The sequence below is a fragment of the Lissotriton helveticus genome, chromosome 4_1, assembly GCF_964261635.1.
Source record: "Lissotriton helveticus chromosome 4_1, aLisHel1.1, whole genome shotgun sequence".
In the NCBI taxonomy this organism is placed as follows: domain Eukaryota; kingdom Metazoa; phylum Chordata; class Amphibia; order Caudata; family Salamandridae; genus Lissotriton; species Lissotriton helveticus.
The window spans coordinates 145,194,437-145,212,839 of NC_136063.1; the positions used below are offsets into that span (position 1 = coordinate 145,194,437).

Consider the following 18,403-nt stretch of genomic DNA (forward strand, 5'->3'; position numbering starts at 1 on the left):
GTTCGTCACATACACAGTCTACCAGTTGTACACGCGCGGTAGGCGTGGCTTGTGGCAGGCCTCAGCTGTTTAGGGCAGGACCCCATCAAGAAGGCGTGGCTTTGTGGCCCTTGCTTTAAAATGCAATGCATATTAGCTCCAAAACTAAACCCAGCTTGGCTCTCTGGGTGTGGCCTAGTCACGTGGCCAGCCTATGAGAGGGCAGGGTCGCATCCCTGGGCGTGGCTAGTTTCAGAGCTCTGCCACACAGAGGGCGCGGCTACCTCTCGTAGGCGTGGCTGATTGCGGCAGACCTGCCAGAAGAGGCTGAGATCGGTGGGCGTGGCTTAGGTCGCAGATCGGCCAATCAGAGCCCTCGCTATCTCCCGTGGGCGTGGCCAGGCGAGGGGTCTGGCGCCAGCGCTGCTGGCGGCTGTCATTCGTCTGTGTCTGTCCGCCCTCAGGATCCGGGCACCGCGGGGCCTGGGAGCGCGCGGCGCCTGCCTGTGGATCTCTCTCTGTCTCGCGCACGGCTCTTGCCCCCCACGGCCGCGTTGCTGCTGCGCCCCGCGGACCGGCTGCCCCTTCACCCCCGCCCGCGCATCATGTCGTCCTCAGAGAAGGACCGGTGTCTGTCCGGGGGGAAGGAGGACGAGAGCGAGGATGAGAGCGAAGTGCTGGAGGAGAGCCCCTGCGGCCGCTGGCAGAAGCGCAAGGAGCAGGTGAGGGGAAGGGGGCATCGCAGGGACTGATGAGGGGGCTGAGGGTCCCTGCAGGCTGGTCCTGCAGGGGGAGGGGCAGGGACTGCTGAGGGAAGGCCAATCTGCAGGGACTGCCCAGGGGAGACCAGTCTGCAGGGACTGCTGGGGAGTGGAGGGACAGAGACTGCTGAGGGGAGGCCAATCTGCAGGGACTGCCCAGGGGAGACCAGTCTGCAGGGACTGCTGGGGAGTGGAGGGACAGGGACTGCTGAGGGGAGGCCAATCTGCAGGGACTGCCCAGGGGAGACCAGTCTGCAGGGACTGCTGGGGAGTGGAGGGACAGAGACTGCTGAGGGGAGGCCAATCTGCAGGGACTGCCCAGGGGAGACCAGTCTGCAGGGACTGCTGGGGAGTGGAGGGACAGGGACTGCTGAGGGGAGGCCAATCTGCAGGGACTGCTGAGGAGAGACCTGTCTGCAGGTACTGCTGAGGGGAGGAGAGACCAGTCTGCAGGGACTGCTGAGGGGAGGAGAGACCAAGCAGCAGGGATTGCTAAGGAGAGACCAAGCAGCAGGGTCTGCTAAGGAGAGACCAGCCTCTAGGGACTGCTGAGGGGAGGAGAGACCAGCCTCTAGGGACTGCTGAGGGGAGGAGAGACCAGCCTCTAGGACTGCTGAGGGGAGGAGAGACCAGCCTGCAGGGACTGCTGAGGTTACAGGAACCCGCAGGGACTGTTGATGCAGACACTACCCCACAGGGTATGGTAGAGGGTAGGGGTGTCTCCAGCAGCGGCTGGTGGGTGTAGCCTGGAGGTACTGCTGTTGGGAGATTAGTTTTTAGGGGCAAAGGCAGCCTACGGAGTTTAGTGGACAGGGAGCATGCATTGGCTTTAGAGGGGCGAGGGAACTTGTATGCACAGTAACTGCTAAGACGAGAGGGAAGGGGTCGTCACAGTGACAACTGAATGATGAAGCTGTGGGCAGAGGAGTTGCAGGAACTACTGCAAGAAGCTGAGAGAAAGCTTATGGAGCTGTTGGGGAGATTTATGGTTCGAGCTGCAGAGCGGTAAAGGAGAGATGTATACAGGGGAGTGTGCAGGAATTGCTGATGCAGGAGCTAAGGGAATGCCAACAGTAAATATTACCTAGAAGAGGTTGCAGGAACTGCAGCTGCTAATGAAGGGACAGAAGGAAGAGACCTAGAGAAGAGCAGATGCAGGAATTGCTGATTCAGAACCCAAGAGATGGGCTGGAGTAAGAGGTTGCATGGACAACTGATACAGGAGGCAAGAGGTAGGAATGAGTAAGATGTTGCATGAACTTCTGATGTAGGAGCCAAGAGGTGGGCAGGAGTAAGAGGTCCAAGAATCCAAGTGATGGGCAGGAGGGTGCATGAACTGATGATCCAGGAACCAAGCGAAGGGCAGGAGGAAGAGGGTGCATGAACAGCTGATGCGGGTTCCAATAGATGGGCAAAAGGTAGAGGTTGCATGTACTGCTGATGCAGGAGGCAAGAGGTGGGCAGGAGTAAGATGTTGCATGAACTTCTGATGTAGGAGCCAAGAGGTGGGTTGGAGTAAGATGTTGCATGAACTGCTGATCCAGGAGCCAAGGAATGGGCAAGAGTAATATGATGCATGAACAGATGATGCAGGAAGCAAGAGACGGGCAGAAGTAAGAGCTATACAGAGCCAAGAGATGGGCAGGAGTAAGAGGTCTCCAGAGCCAAGAGATAGGCAGGAGTAAGAGGTAGCATGGGAGGCTGATGCAAGAGCCAAGGGATGGGCAGAAGTAAGTGGTCGCAGGAGCCAAGCTTTGGACAGGAGTAAGAGGTTGCTTGAGCAGCTGATGCAGAAGCAAAGTAATGGGCAAAAGGTAGGGGTTGCAGGAACGTCTGATGCATACACAGTCACTGCAGGACTATCTGCGAGGAGCCAATAGGGGAAGCTTCCTTGCAGAACCTATCCAGGGAGATGGGGAAGCAGCAGGTATCTTAGGGATATGGCTGGAGGGAGCTGGTGAAGTAAGTCTTTGGTGGGGTGTGTTGAGACTGCACCACGTGGTCAGGCTAGAAGCCCACAGGTGCGTTCAGAGGATATGCCACAAGGAATCTAGATCACGCACTCTGGAATCCGGTGATGGGCACATGGACTGATGCACGGATCAGGAGTAGCAGTGTTCCCGCCAGCATGCCCTGTCCCCCAAACGTAATTACCAGGGCTGGCTTGCGATCCCAGTCTGACCCTGTGCATAGGGGCACCTTGGCTGCTGTAGAGGGTACAGTCTGTGTCTGCCGTAAGACTCTAGGAAGGCTGAAACAGCAGTGATGGCATCGGCATACAGGGATTTGAAGATGGCTGGTTTTCCATGAATGGATAGGATGAAAACGAGGTCTGAGGAAGACATTTGAACAATGTGCTTGGCCGGGGGACGATACAGATCTTTTGTCTCATGTGTTAAATGGTGGGGTGATAGAGTCCTTTTGTACAGTATGGTTGGACAGGGATGTTGAAAACGCTTGTACAGTGAGTATGGGGGTGATGTTGAATTTTGTAAAATATGTTGGGTGGTGTATGTTGTCCAGGGAGTGATGGGCACATTTCTACAATGTGTTCTGCCAGTGTGTGGTGAATACTCTTTTATGTTGCACTTGTTCTTGGCACAATGGATACCCTAGTACAACATATTGCGCTGGGCTGTTGCGGAGTCTTGAGTACAGTATGTTTAGCCGTGGGATGAAACAGATCTTTGAAGAACATCTTAATGTGTTGAATAAGGGAATGATTGAGAACTTTGTACAATGTGTTTGGCCAGAGGATGATAAACACATGTGTACAAGAGACACTTGTAGATGATGTTGGCCTGAGGAGTGAAGTAGACAGACCCTTGTACAATATGTTGAGCTGGAAACTGATCGAAACGTGTACAATATGTTTGCCAAGTGATGGCTTATACAGCAAAACGTGTACAATGTTTGCCAAGTGATGGCTTATACAGTTTATTTAGCCATGTTTTTTTGGAAACACTAGCACAGTGAGTTTTCCAATAGATGCTGGACTCATTCTGATAATGTCTTTGATTGAAGGCTACTCAAGCTCCTCAACGTGTAGTTGATCCTCAGAAACATTGCCTATCTTTTGCTGTGTTACTTGCCGCAGTCACTTTCTGAAAGTGAACAAAACGGGAAATATTTTAATATTTGTAGGAAAACCAAAGGGAAGAACTGGAGTCTTAGTGGTGCCATTTGAATATGAGATGTGTGAGGTTCCCAGTGTATGCAGAAGATAAGCAGCTTTGTGAGAACCAGGATCCAGATAAATGCCTCCAGATTGTGCAGAATTGCACTGCAAACAGAAAAGCATTTACACTCAAAAACGTATGAAATTATGCCACAGAAAGCCTTGATTTTAATCTTTCTGCGTTTGCTTCGTTTTGGCCCAGGTGCACTGGTTCAGAAATCTGCTAAAAAAATTAAATGCATCCCAGTCTTTCTAGCTCGTTTTAGGCATAGACCGCAATGCAAAGACTGCAAAATCTAGCAAAGAGACGCATTCTTTATGCTACAGCAGCTGTTTCTCACTTCTATAGAATCATTAGCTTAAGATAGTATATATTGTGGGTGGTGAAAAGCCAACATATTGACCCATTGTGGGTTACTCTAAAATGAATTGTAAAGTGATATTCCCATGGAGAGGTAAGGTGGGGCACGGGGTGTTTCTTTGGCACCCTTGGGGCTCCGCATGGCCATGGATCCCTAATTGAATATTGCTTAGTGAGAAGGGCAGTTTTCACTGTCTTGAATGGACACTTGCTGAGCTTCAGCTCCAGGGTAAGGTTACACAACTGGTAAGTCCAGTGAAATGCAACAATGGTGAAATATCCAACCCCACTCTTCCCCCCCCCCCCTCCTCCTATGCTAGAATTGGCAGAGCGAAAACAAACTATGCCTCTATGTTGATGGTTTTGGAGGGAATTTTAATATCCAAACCGATACAGATTGATTCGCAGACTCACATAATCGTATGCCAGATGGGCAGGAACTAAGCCATCCAAAGATGGTTGAAAGATTATCCTTCGAGGACTAAAATGGATTATTTTAATTACTTACTCCCTCCTCACCTAACGTGCTTTTATCACAATATTTCACCCCAGAAGCAAGAAAGCAAACCTAAAGTGCATGCATGCTGTTTCCCCCCCAAGGGAGGGGAAAGATTGACTTAACATTTTCCAAAAAGATGCTCCGCATACTGTCACAACCTCACCTCCGTGTTGCTTTAAAGATCTGTTTGTATCCAAAGTCGTGCATCTCTCAAAGATAACTGTGTCTTCTTTTGCCATGCTTGGGTATTTTCAGTGTGACGTAGTTGGCATTCTTTTGTTTGTTTAGTATACATTTTCGATTAATTGCAAATCTTGTGAGATGGATTACAGTGTTCTCAGCAACTCTTAATCCAGAAGGAATTAGACTAGCAGTACATTTAGAGTGGAGTTAAACAGCAGTAGTTTGAAACAGCAAAAGCGCCACTAAAACCTCCAAGTCTCCCATTCTCCTCCAGCCCCCAACCTTTGCAAGCACATTAACTGCGTGAATAAAATCTGTCTATCAAGAGGAAAACAACATAGCAAAAATCTGATTATGTATCGAAAGACTAATTTAAATAGGAAACGGTCCTTATTTCTTTCTTGATAACTGGTCGAAGAGAAGGGCCAAGTGAAGTGAAAGGTGCATGCATTCCAAACTCTTAGATGCTGCAGGTAAAAGCTGGCATAAGGTTTGTCTTTTTTTCTAATATGGGAATGTCAAGACACCGAGCTCCGAGTTACATGAGAGCCTTTGGCTGCTGGAATTTTCGAAGCTTCATTGTCTTGAAAGGCATTTTTGGGTAAATCAATAAAGCTGATATTTCCGCCATCTAGCTCTGAAAGTAGCATTGATCTCACAACAAAATTCTAACTATCTACTGGAAGCACCTTTGCAAAGAGGATCACCGGTTTGATTTATTTATGCAGCTTTATATAGCATGAATGTGCCCCACAGGCATTAGAGAGCTGTACAGAGATGGAATAATGGTTTACAGATCAAATGAAGAGAAAAAGAAATACAGTAATAAGGTTGCAAATAGATTACAAATGTATAGACGATGTATAAACAAAATGTTCACCTACGTACAGCACGGTACAAAAAACAAATAAAATTGCTAGCAGTTTTGGAGTGCAAATTGAAATGTGAATGGCAAAATAGTTGCAGGAATAAAGCTGAGAATAATTTGTTAGACATTGAATTATTTTTTGGGGTGGAACACTACCCAGCTGAAGGAAGATTCACAATCCATGTCAGGGTGAACCCTGAAAGTCACTAAATTAACCTAAGCTCAACACCCTGCTAGATATGGCATAGAACTGCTGGGCTTAATTTAGGGCGAAGTGTAAAGTATTTGTGCAGTAATAATATCAAAATGCAAGGATAAAAATGTTAATCCAAATTTGAAAATCAGGCTAACATTGAATTTTACAAAATGACACAAAAATAACAAAAATCCATTAAGGGGAACCAGAGATATCAATAAAGAATGGAGTAGTTATGGCCCCAAAAACCACAAACTGCCGATGATAGGCAATGGTCACAATAGATGGGGACCTTGGCGCAATTTGAGTCTGCTTGCAATGAATTGCGGGTCAGATACACCAACCAGGTTCATCCTGGTCAACGATTTTACCTTTTCACCTAGTCCTATAAGTCCAATATACCACAGGCATACACTTCTAAGACAACCCGCGCCCTCCTCCCAGGCCTGAGGGGAGGCACTTAGAGACTGACATGGTGTCAGGCAGAGGCCAACAAAGGGGTCTGTTCAGGTCCAGTTGCCACTGGTCAGCTGGGTACTTCCAGTAAAAAACCTCTTGTAGCTTGATGTATCCATGTGGCTTGAACAGGAGGTTAGCCTTATGACCCTTGGAGTCCAAGTCTTTTTCCTGGGAACAAGAGGGACTAGGTCCAGTCTTTGAGGGCTCCTCTCAGGTCACAAATGGCAGGTCTAGTTCTCTTTCGATCTTCAGCCAGTCCAGAAAGTGTTCTGCGAAGTGGTTGCCTGGAGGTACCACTTGTGGCACTAGCTGGTGGGTTGGAATCAGTGCTTAGTTTTATCAATTTGTAAAGCATGTATTAAATAGTTAAACATTCCACTGAATAGTTTTGCTAAAAACATAGAACTAAACATGGAATGGAAAAATATTCACATATATTTAGGAAAAAGGACCAGTGTCGAGCACCGGCACAAATGAGCCACTCCTGGGCACACCCTAACCAATAGGGTAAAAGTTCCTGGGGCTAACTTTTCCCATTTTGGGGATTTTTTAGATGGCAAAAGTCTTGGAACTAAACTTTACTGAGGGCTATGTATGTGTGTGGGTGGTATACTATGGTAATACTAGTGTCCTCCCACATCTGACACTAAAATGCAGTTTGAGGCAGCTGCTGGATCCACAATAAATCCAGAGACAAAAGTCTGGTAGAACCAAAGCAGAGTCTTTCAGAAACCGGATAGTATATACACTAGACTTGTCTTGGCATCCTATTCTATCTGCTTTTAAGTGTACCTAAAGTTTCATATGTGAACCAAACAGACCTCTCAAGCAGGAATATTTTTTTTAAACAAATTTTATAAGCATTTTGTGGAAATACGAGCATTATGGAGCCGGGCAAGCATAATCAAATAGAAGGCATATATAATATATCCCTTTATCAATCAGGAAAATAGAAGAGTGCCAAAAAGTATTTCCTACAATAACAATGCAACGGGTAAGTAGCAGCCCAACCACAGACCCACATTCGCTCACATCCGCTGCTTAACCCCCACAACCTGCAGCTCCCTCCCTTATCCCCAACTTGCAACATGGTCTTGCCCTGTCACAACTCGTCCTCAACAGGGGACATTAACTCTCAATCCCCTCTTAGGCAATGTGTCAGTCTAACTTAGGTGGTAAGAGTGGCTCCATGTAAAATTCCAGTCCCTCCAGATAGGGAGGACTGACATCCAGTGAGGATGCAAGGCTTCTATCATCTAGAGGGTTCCAGACAGTCTTCCAGGCGAGGGGGCTCTCAAGCAGGATTTGACACTGTAGTTCCAAAAAGGATGCCACATCTGTTGTCAGATATTTTGTTACCAAACTTTTAATATTTGTAGTGGGCTTAGGCTCTACCCAGATGAGTATTTCTTTCTCACATCATGCTATAGACTGTTTGAGTGTCATTCTGCCTCCAATTAGGTTCTTATATTGCAATGCATATTGGAATATTTTGCATCTAAAAAGTACACTCCCTCATCGCATTTTTTGTCACATTCTGTTCTGTCTCATGCAACCCCCCCACCGTACCTCTACCGGTGTCCCATCCAATACAAAATCAGTTGCAGCCAATGTAATAATCACCAGTACATCCAAGACTATCGCCACCAATAGAAATATTGTCAGTACAAATACCTCCCATACCCAGTGCTTAATTTGTAAATAAATAAGTGCCAGGGCTCTCGTCGGGAGGCCCCTGCAGCTTTCACCACACATTGCCCCGCCATACTGCCAATGGTACTAACAACACAACTGCTACCATCACACTCCTACAAGTGGGACAATTCAGACTATTCCAGGTCCCCACAGCTATAAGAATGGCTTGGGCGGCTGGCAAGAGTAGAAAAGGAGAAAGTACCATGTGCTGTGTGGGCTGAGTCTGCATGGACACATGGCTTGCGGACGCTTTATCGTCTTTGGAATAGTCATTGGGGTTGTGACTTAGAGACCCACCCTTGGTGTCTGCCACACAGAAGCTCCATCCTCTTGGGATGTCTGGCCTGTGGCCTGCAGTGCCCAATTCCATTGGTGCTTTGCAGCTCCGTCTGGCGTTGCTAGCTTTGAGAGAAGCATGCAAACATGTTCTTTGCACCCGTTGCATGTGAAGCGGCATTTAATATCGGCTCACCCTGTGGTTGAGTCCAGGGTTACCTCTATTTCTCTTAATTTATGTACCGTAAAGAGGAAAATTCTGCACACCTTAGGCATTGTTTCTTTGCTAAGCTTTCCTTTACAGTCTGCAAAAATGTTTCATCTTGACTCAATCATATTGAAAATTAAATTGCAATGCTTTGAAAAATGATCATGTAATGGGCAGGAAAATAATGCACTGTTGAAGTTAAATGGTAAACAACGCCTGGACCTGAAAGGAAGTCATGCAATTACCCCTTCCCCGCTGAGCCTCTTAAACTCTTATCTCCTCCCCACCCCACCCTAATGCTTAATTATTGCTGCTGGTTCCTTGCGATGGCACCAGCACTCCTTATGGGGGTTTGGGACTTATCATCACCATCATCATACATTAACAAAGAGCAAGAGAGCAAATCAGAAAATGGTGGGAAAGGAGTCAAGAAGCCAAAGATAGGGATACAATAACAAAAGGAGAAAGTGGGAGGAACAGGGACCTGCAAAAGGAGACATAGAGACAGGAAAAGAATGGAAGTGGAAGAAAGAGGCATGAGGTGGAATCAAGACAAAGCACTCTTTCTTTCCTAGAACCCTCGCATTTTGCTGAGCTGTCAGCCAGTGTCTAAGAAAAAACCTGAGCCCATGTCTGTTTTTAGGTCTGGCTTGGCAGCACAGCTGTTGGTGACCTTATGTTAATAAAAAAAAAAGAGCGTTTAGGAGTTTTACAAAGAGGGACGGTGGCTCCCGCTGTATGTTGGGTCATCATGAGTACAGCTTTTGATCTGTGCATCCACAGAAAGAGTGCTTACCCTCCAACCAGGTGTGATCATTTCTTTATGGAGGGTTTGAGCCAGGCTCTTTAGCAAGGAAAGCTAATTTAGTTGACCTTTTAGCCACAGATGGTTGGAGGATGCCAGTAATGCCACTGCGATGCTATTAAAGAGTTTCTCCCAGATAATTATGGGGTTTGTTCTGTGGTTGCTATATGTCAACACTTAGGCTCAATACAGCAGGGCTCAGACAGTTATGGTGGCAGGGCTACAAGCTGGATCTGTTTATTATGAAAAGTTATGAGAAAGTCAGTGGGATTCACTTATTTATTGTGAAGTGGATAGGTTGAAGTCAATATCCGTTTAAGAGTGGATTATTTTTACTCATGTTAAAATCTGCAGAGAGGTGTTTTGTTACATGGACTCTGACAGTTTACCGCAGTAGGCACGGGCTTCAGTGCGGGTTACTCTCTCTGACAAACCGCGGGGACATACGATCTGCGCTCTTATCATCCTTGTTAGTCCCTCTCAGAAGACCTTTTATTTTGCCTCTATGTTGCTTTGCCAACAGTAATGTTGTTTACATTTTATGAATATGCCTGATGGGTGCCTTTTTGAAAGGCTTATGCTCAATATAATTGGGCTGAGTTGGTTCTAGAAACAAGCCCGTGATAAAGGGTTTCACTAGTAGAAGTTACGCCCGAAACCATAAGTCTGATCTTTCTTATAAAACATTATGACAAACTCAGTAGTCCTGGCTGATTTTTTTCCTGAAAAGCATTTGTTAACCCCCTGGCTGCGGCTGGAATTCCGCGCCTGTGCGGGACATTCCGATCGCGGGCGTGGTTATGACGGCTCCCGGTCGTCATCAGCACATGCCCACCGTAACTCATGACGGCCAGGAGCCGTCATCAGCACCGAAGGGGTTAAAGCCAATATTTGTTTACTGTGGATTTTTTAGCAGACTGTGTTACGGGCTGTAGATCGGTATTTTATTACTTGAAACCCCACAGATTACCGAAGTAGGCAAGGGTTTTGGTGTTCATCAGCTACTGTGACGAACCCTGGGGTTTGAAGATTCTCTTTGTGATAAACCTTCTTAGGCCCTCATGAGAAGGTTGTACATTTATTTATTTATTTTTATTTATAAAGTGTTATATAGCGCTAACATGACCCACAAGTGCTTTACAATATACTGTTTTTAAACATTAGATGATTGGTGTAATATATATACATTCGAGATTCGACATTCAATACAAAAGAGGTAGACCGTGGTATACGGATAGCATAGGTGGCTAATAGTCATCAAAGAATTAAAGTCTTAGGATGGGAATTTGTTCATTTGAAGCATTTTTACTTCTTTTTTGAAGGAGGTAAAGCAAGAGATTCTGCGAACATCTGGAGGTAAGGAGTTCCAAATCTTCAGTGCGATCCCTGAGAATGCTCTGCAACCAGTTCTCTTTTTGTGGAAGGATTGTGGTTTCAGTAGTAGTGAACTCGCACTTCGCGATTGTCTGCAACCTCCCTACCGCTCTAGGTTTTGTGCTAATTTTAACTGTATGCATGATCGTTGCTAGCACATGTGCACTTTAGTGTGCCTGTGTTGGTTACGGTGTCCGGCCAATGGTAGAGCGTATTGGGCCGATTGGTTCATTGGGATAGTGATGTCAGATATAAATACGAAAAGGTTAACCGTATTTGATTAAATTCATCAAAACTGGACATTCATTCATTGAAAGTGACCGTTCGGAACTCTTGAACACTTTCACCTGTGAATTCAGGGTGCTCCTACTCACCATCCTCCGGAAGACCCCGTTTTGATAAATAATTGTCACACTGATTTATTGGGGCAATACTCTGACCGTCTTAATTGTCTGTTCCATGTCCATGGGCTGGCATTGAAAGACTGTACATGTGACTGAAGCATTCAGCGAACAGACTCAAGATATGTCCTCAGAAGCTGGTCACTTTTTGCATTTATATTTCATGCGCACTTTACTGCACCAGCACCTTTGCACATTGCTCACGGAGCACATTTTCCATGTTGTTTTTTCTCAAGTGAAATGAACTACATTGAGACAATATAAGATTGTATGAAATCCAATGTTTGTGGTTGCGTATGTGTATATGTGTATTACCGCCTCGTTTGGGCAGATGGGAAGGTTGTTTGTTTACTGACTCCCTTGAATACAGATACATTTTACAAATATATCCATGTTTTCGGGAAAACGGGGTTACCCCATACTGCATGTTTATTTTTTTATTATTTGCAGATTTACATTGCGTGAACTCGACTCGAAGGTATTGGAGCGCTTTATATGAGCACCGATTACCTTACACAAGGACAAATTCATTTTTGGTAGGCATAAGGAGATTAAGTGATTTGCCCAGAATCACAGGTTGTTGAGCCAATGCCGAGACTCGAACCGGACTCGCCAGTTCTAAAGTTGGCAGCTTTGGTTGTTACGCCACAACCTCGCCCCATTTGCATTGCGCATACAAGTTATTTATGGCAGCAAGCCATTGCTCCAGGCTGATCTGATTATTACCAAATGTCATGATAAAGGCAGTAGGTCTGATGTATTGGTTGTGAAAAGCGTATGTTTAAGACAATAGCTTTTTAGGTTTCGCCTATTATCATTCGCTTGCGAATGTAATAGGCGAGAATTCAAGTGCGCCATCGACTCGTCAAACCACTGCGGTTTTTTCACAGTGCATGTGAGTCACGTGACCACAAAAGCGGGTCACGTGACCAAACAAGCACGCGCATCTCCCTAATCCGCCTGCCACACTTCTCCTCCCCTCGCTCGCATTCCCGCCCCCCCACCAGGCTCTCCCGCCCCCATCCGGCTTCCCTCCGGCCATTTGCCAGCATTGCGAGGCCATTTGCCAGGAGCTCTCCCCCGCCCGCAGCTTGACAATGTTAACTCCTATCGCTACAATACGTATCAGTTTGCAGTTAGTAATCTCTCTTAAACTGCCTATGCACTCCCACCCACACAGAAATAGTACTGCGACTTCCTCATTTCTATCTATGTTTGCATCTGTTTCTCACTAGAGCTAGGGGTTGCACACGCTTCCCCTGGCACAGTCGTACTCCGTTAACATATTGGATTCTACGCATGCCCGCCCAGTGAAGCCCCCAGGCACCTCGGGTGTAACCCCACCCTCTCGCAGATGCGGGACTGCGGGACAGTACTATTGGTTTTGTAAGTGACATTTTATATTTATATATCGTTATTGGCATTGTCAATAACAATATATAAATATAAAATGTCATTTACAAAACCAATAGCTCCAACTTTCCAAATGCGAAACCTATTGGCAACGCCAGTGCTTGTTAATGGTGTATTGTTAACACACCGCCCTAAACCTGACATAGGTATTTCATTACATTGACTCTCACAGGTTACTACTGTACTAGATAAACTCTTAAACGTATTTGTTACTCGTTTGTCTTCTTAAGATGAGGTCTACATATTTCTGCCAAAAGCAACTTAGTATATATTTGTACTTTTATGGCTGTATGCCTGAAGCTGTTACAACTATATACAAAGTTGCATTTGGCGATTGGTTTTTGTGCTACGCCAGTGATAAAGGCTATAGGCCAGACTGGTTCACTTAGGAAAAGTTATGTCCAAAGCCATAAGCCTGAACTATTTGTTCTGAAAAGTTACGACAAAGGCACCACGGCTGGCATGTTAAAGCCAGTAGATTTTTTTAGGTGGATTAAGATTACTCTCATACTTTGTGCACAATACCATTCCAAGATGGCCACCCACTGTTCTGTTTATTTTTTTTTTACTTATGTTTTATTTTTTTTATTTTTTTATTATCTTGCATATGCATGTTGAATCTGTGCTTTTTATTGTGGATAAGTGAGTGGATTAATGCAAAAATAAGTCATTGAGTGGGTATATGGATGCACGAGTGCAAGGATGAATGATACAGTGCATGCATGCTTAAATACTGAGCGCCTAAAGTCCAAGTGACTGGAGAGGTATTACCCTTATGAGCCAAGCCCATTGGCATTGCCAGTGCTTGTTTATTACATATATTATTTATTTATGAAACCAAGCACTTTCTCACACTCTCCTGTAAACACCCTCTGGGTGTCACAAGTGCACACGTCAGCTGCTCTGCTCGTGAGACTCTTGCTTTGGCTCCGCCCTCAAACCCTGGAGCCCATTCAGCGTTCCACCCAGGTGCCCTCTGAGGCCAAGAATCGGGGCTGGGCACGGTGCGGGCTGATAAGGAGCCGGGTGTGTCTGCTGGCCCAAGAGGGCGCTCTGTTTGTGGTGTAAACCGAGAGGCGCTTGAAGGGGCTGAGTGGAAATGTTTAAGTCAACTATCCGGGGAAGTGAGTGGAGGAGGGTGGAGCAAGGAATGCGTGGTGGAGGAGGGGGACAGCTGAGAATGATTGTGTGCAGGCTTTAATTGATGTTGTAATCTGCATTGTAGCAGAATTTATATAGAGCTTCAAACCCCTGACAAAGCTAAAGCGCTTTACTTAGCGCCCTTTTGGAGTTGTGCTGTTGAACATGTAAATAGTATGACGGGTGTCCTTGGTGTTAGCTGAAGGTCGCGAGGTCTGAAGACATGAAAGAAAACATTTTGATTTGGTGAAAATCGAAATAATCCAAGGGATTAGACACTGTCACAAAAGCCTGCTTTAGAAATATGTTTTTTTCACATGCAGTTTAAAAATACGCACGTTCCCCCGCCTAAAAATTGTGCATTTAACGAAATGGGATAAAGTCTTGTGTCTGCTTGAACATGTATATTTTTTAGTTGATCTGATGACTCGGTATCGCCAGGGTACACCCGCGCTGGGTTTTCCTTTTATAACCTGGTGCATTCTGGGAGTTGTGGTTTTCGTTAATTTCATCGAAACCAACCGTACCAACTCTGCTGAAAACGTTTTGTGAAAGGTAACCTGAAGACTGGAAAATAGTGTCCTTGCAGACATGACATTGTTTGGTGACCATACCATATGCCATATTTGTTTAATAACTCACTCATGCTCAAGGTGGAAATGAGTGGACTGAAGTAGTTAAGTACAGTTCCCCATCATATATCACCTCTTTGAAAATGTAAAATATGAGTGCCCAAAGCCTTCTCCTGTCGAGAATGTAAAAAGACCAAGGTTTGTTCTCGTTTTTTATGATGTTAGATTTACCTCATGAGGACAGATGCCTACATTCGAATTGCGGATACACTATGAACCTGAAAACGGGCATCAAAAGGCATGTTATAAGCCTGCACTCAATCAGTCATTTCAATTTATTGTCATAAGTTAATAAAAACCGTCACATATTAATTATCATATAATACAAGATAATTAAAGTATTGTAAAATATACTTCATAGTTACTTTTCTATTTGTCAGTTTCTTAAGATTTCATTGTATTTCAACTATATAAAATGTAAGTTACTATCCTCTAATAAAAATATAAATTAAGCTTTAGTGATATTTAGTTACATTTGTGTTGCACCAAATCTGCTGTATCAATTTTAAGGGGCCAATTTATATACATATGTCATTATAACATTGGTACTAAAGTGTAAAATAATGACGATCACTTACAGAACTAAAACCATTTAACAACTATGATGTTAATGTTTCATTATTCTTCACATAAAATGGTAATTGACTCTCAGTTAAATTATTGGTAAAGTGTCATCGTGCGTGAACATAACAAGTTGGATTTTTGTTTCTGTTTATGCAAAGTCATGCAGTCCCTGTTTTTTAGGTCGAGCATTCGAGACCTCTTGTATATACTTTAATGCAGTGGTCTTCAAACTTTTTTGCTCTGAGCCCCCCTTACCCAAAATATTTTGAAGTTGGTGTGGAAAATTAGTGCGTTTTGGTGAACATTATCTGCGCCATCTTGCCTCTTCCCCTGATGCCACACTTTGTCGTACGCGCCCGCCATTTTAAGATGTCCCGATCAGAACAAACCCTTTTGCATGCCGCTGGCCCCTGACATAGCCCTTTGCCTTCACTAAGCCTGCACGCTGACCACCCCCTGCTTGCACCTGCCTTGAGTCATAAACCCCTCTTCGGCGCTGCTCTGCCCCCGGCCCTCATCCTGTTCCCAGCGCGACACCTCCCTGCTTTCCTTTCATGATCTCCGGCCCTTAGATGCAAACCCCCTTTTTTTCCCCGTGAGCCCGTTTTGTCCTCCCCGTTCCCAAGCCGACACCCAGCTCTGCCGATACCATCCTTGCCCCTCCCCGTACAATAGAAAGCTTCCCCCATCAAAGATTCCCCGGGTTGATCAAAGCCCCCCCACCCCATGAGATCCGATCAGACTCCCCACATTCCGTGAATCGGCGGATTATCCAGCTGCGCGATGCTCATCACCTGTTGTGACTAGGGTGGGGACTTTAACTGTAAATGTGTGTGGGAACGGGCCCAAAGGGGAGTTCCGAGAATGTCTTTTCCGCACATCAAAGCTTTAAACATGTATGTGTAATCTGCAATAAAGTCATAAATGTGGATATAAGAGGCCAGGCCTCAGAAATACAGTTAGAGCACCTCAGAACGATACCTTCTGTCCGTTTCGTTGTGTTCTCCTCCGGAGAGAATAAAAAACCTTGTTTCCTGCTTTCCAGTCTCCAGCGCCTGCCTCTTCATTGATTTAAATAACTAGAGGGTCACAGAGGCAATACCGCCGGGCAAATATCGATTGTCCCCGACCCGATTGAAACTGTTTTTACAATTGGCGTCCCAAGCGTGGGGCCCATCAGCGACTCGTGGATCCAGTGGGAGAGGTCCCGACGACAGAGTGAACGACTGCAACGATCGGGAGAGCTCTTGCCCAATAGACCCTCGTCTGGCAGCCGATCATCCGAACTTCACTAGTTCCGAACAGACCTCTCTCGAGTGATCTACGGTCCTGACTGGGAACCATCAGGAGTGCCGTGAGAAATACGAGAAAAAGAGGACGATCGGGCGCTGGATTCGGAAGACAAGAAACTGTCCACATGGTCCGGGTAAGGTCGTGTTGCCACGACAAGTTGCGAAAGAATTTGTTTTGATTGCTTGATTGTTCAAAAATACTAGTATTGCCTTGTTTATTTTTATTTAGAGATTCACTGTCTGCAAACGGAGAAGCAACAGGCTCTCTCTCCCTTTGCAAGCAGTGGAGGATAAGTAGGGTAGCAGCCGTGCTTGTTCTTTTTCTCCCCCACTCAATAATTGCTTGAAACTGAACTGTTGTTCACAAACTATTGTTTCCTGGAGATTCTCTGTCTGCAAGCAGGGAAGAGACCATCCTTTTTGCAGATAGTGAAAAGGGTAGGTAACGCAGATCTTTGCGGTCCTACTCATTCTCCCCATTGTTATTTTGTTGGTCTATTGGTTTTTTTTGGATCCATGAGGTATTCACTGCCTGCAAACAACGTAGAATAGAAATATTCTGTCTAGTCTTTGCACCTAGTGATAAGATAGGCAGTGCTGACTTTTTAGTCCCTCGTTACGAGCCGTCATGTCTGTCTTCTCCCCATTGATAAATAGCCTGTTTAGCCCGGACCGGGTGTTAGAGGTGGACCATATGGCTCCACTAGAAGGCACCCCTAATAAGGACATGTTCATAAACTATGGGTTAGTCACCATAGCTTATAATAAATTATGGCACAGGTATACCGAAGATAGCCAAGACAAACAGTGGCCACTGGCAGGATCCTTTGACCTTGATAAAATAGAAACGTTAGAAATAGCCCTTCGAAATAATAAGACGACGCCAATTATGCTCGACAGTCTCGGTATGTGGCGCAGAGAGGCTACGAAACGACAGAGAAAAGACGAGGATAAACCAAGTAGGGAAATATACCGACAGGACAACCCCAGGACACCGCTACCCACAACTTATCCCCCGACACTATACAAAGGACGACCAGACTTAGGGTCAGACCAATGCGCTTTTTGTAGGTATGTCGGACACTGGAAAGCCCAATGCCCGACTCTACTGAGCGTGAGTAAAAGCAAAGGGCCGACAAGAACGACAGACCGACAGTACGAGAAAAGGCGCGAGACAGAGAAGAGCCCGACTTACATAGACAGACCAGACAGAACCACCACGTTTGATTATGCCCGATGGCACAGATTTCGCCAGGAAAATCTCAGCGGCATGATCAAGTTCTCCTAGGTCGGGCAATGTCAAGACGGGAACCCAGCCTCGTTTAAAATTCACAGACGGAAAGAGATAATTATGACCGATAACTGTTTTTATATTTGTCTTGGGTCTTTGTATGTCGTACTTGTACTGTCCCCCGTCTGAGTTCGTGTGTATGTAATGTACAAATCTGCGTCATCCCTTTTACACGTGTTTCCGTGTTACTCGACCCCTGTTAGCAGAAACTTAGCATAAAAGCAACCTGGAAAGAAAGAAATGATAAAACAAAATCCGTAGAACATTAATAAACTTGAACTTTTAATTTAACACAACAAACAAGGAATAATAACGATAAACTGTAGAAAGTAGAAGTCAAACAGAACATTCGCCCCCCCCCCCCCATTCTGGAACCTTCCAAAGTAGGGCAGGGTTACGGCTACGCCCAACCAACGGCAACCCATATAAGGCGAGCCCCGCCGCCAACTCTTGGTCAGGAAATCTTAACGTATGGGGGAGCCGGAGGAGAGGCGGGAGCCCGCAGCCTGGGCATTTGCAGGTAGTCCCGCCACATGTCTCCTTGGCCGGCCGCAACGGGCCTGGAAAGACTAAGGTAGTCCCGCCACATGTCAAGAGGAGAGCGAGGCGCCTCTTCCTTTTCTCTTCCGTCACAGCCGCAGCAGTCCTGGACGGCGGGATGTCCTGCACGTACCTCCACAACAATTTGTCCAAGTTGGGCTGGGAGGGAGAGGCGACGCGGACGAGCCTCCCCCACCTCCACTAGTAGGAGGTTTCCCAGCCCCCAGCCCGGCGCCGAACACCCCCAGTCAGGCGATGGTGCCCATACTTCCACAGCACCGGACACAC

The 18,403-nt window shown here is 45.9% G+C and overlaps 1 protein-coding gene across 2 annotated transcripts in view; it reads left to right on the forward strand.

The window, feature by feature from the left end:
- Window positions 1-392: 392 nt before the first annotated feature.
- The window catches only part of NRBP2 (nuclear receptor binding protein 2), a 383,035-nt gene continuing 365,024 nt past the window's right edge, over window positions 393-18,403 (forward strand). The window contains exon 1 of one of the 2 annotated variants that reach the window (XM_078686579.1): window positions 393-701. In XM_078686579.1, coding sequence (XP_078542705.1) covers window positions 585-701 — 117 coding nt within the window. In that variant the 5' untranslated portion in view covers window positions 393-584. The remainder of the gene's footprint in view (window positions 702-18,403) is intronic. The other variant, XM_078686580.1, reaches the window with a different exon arrangement.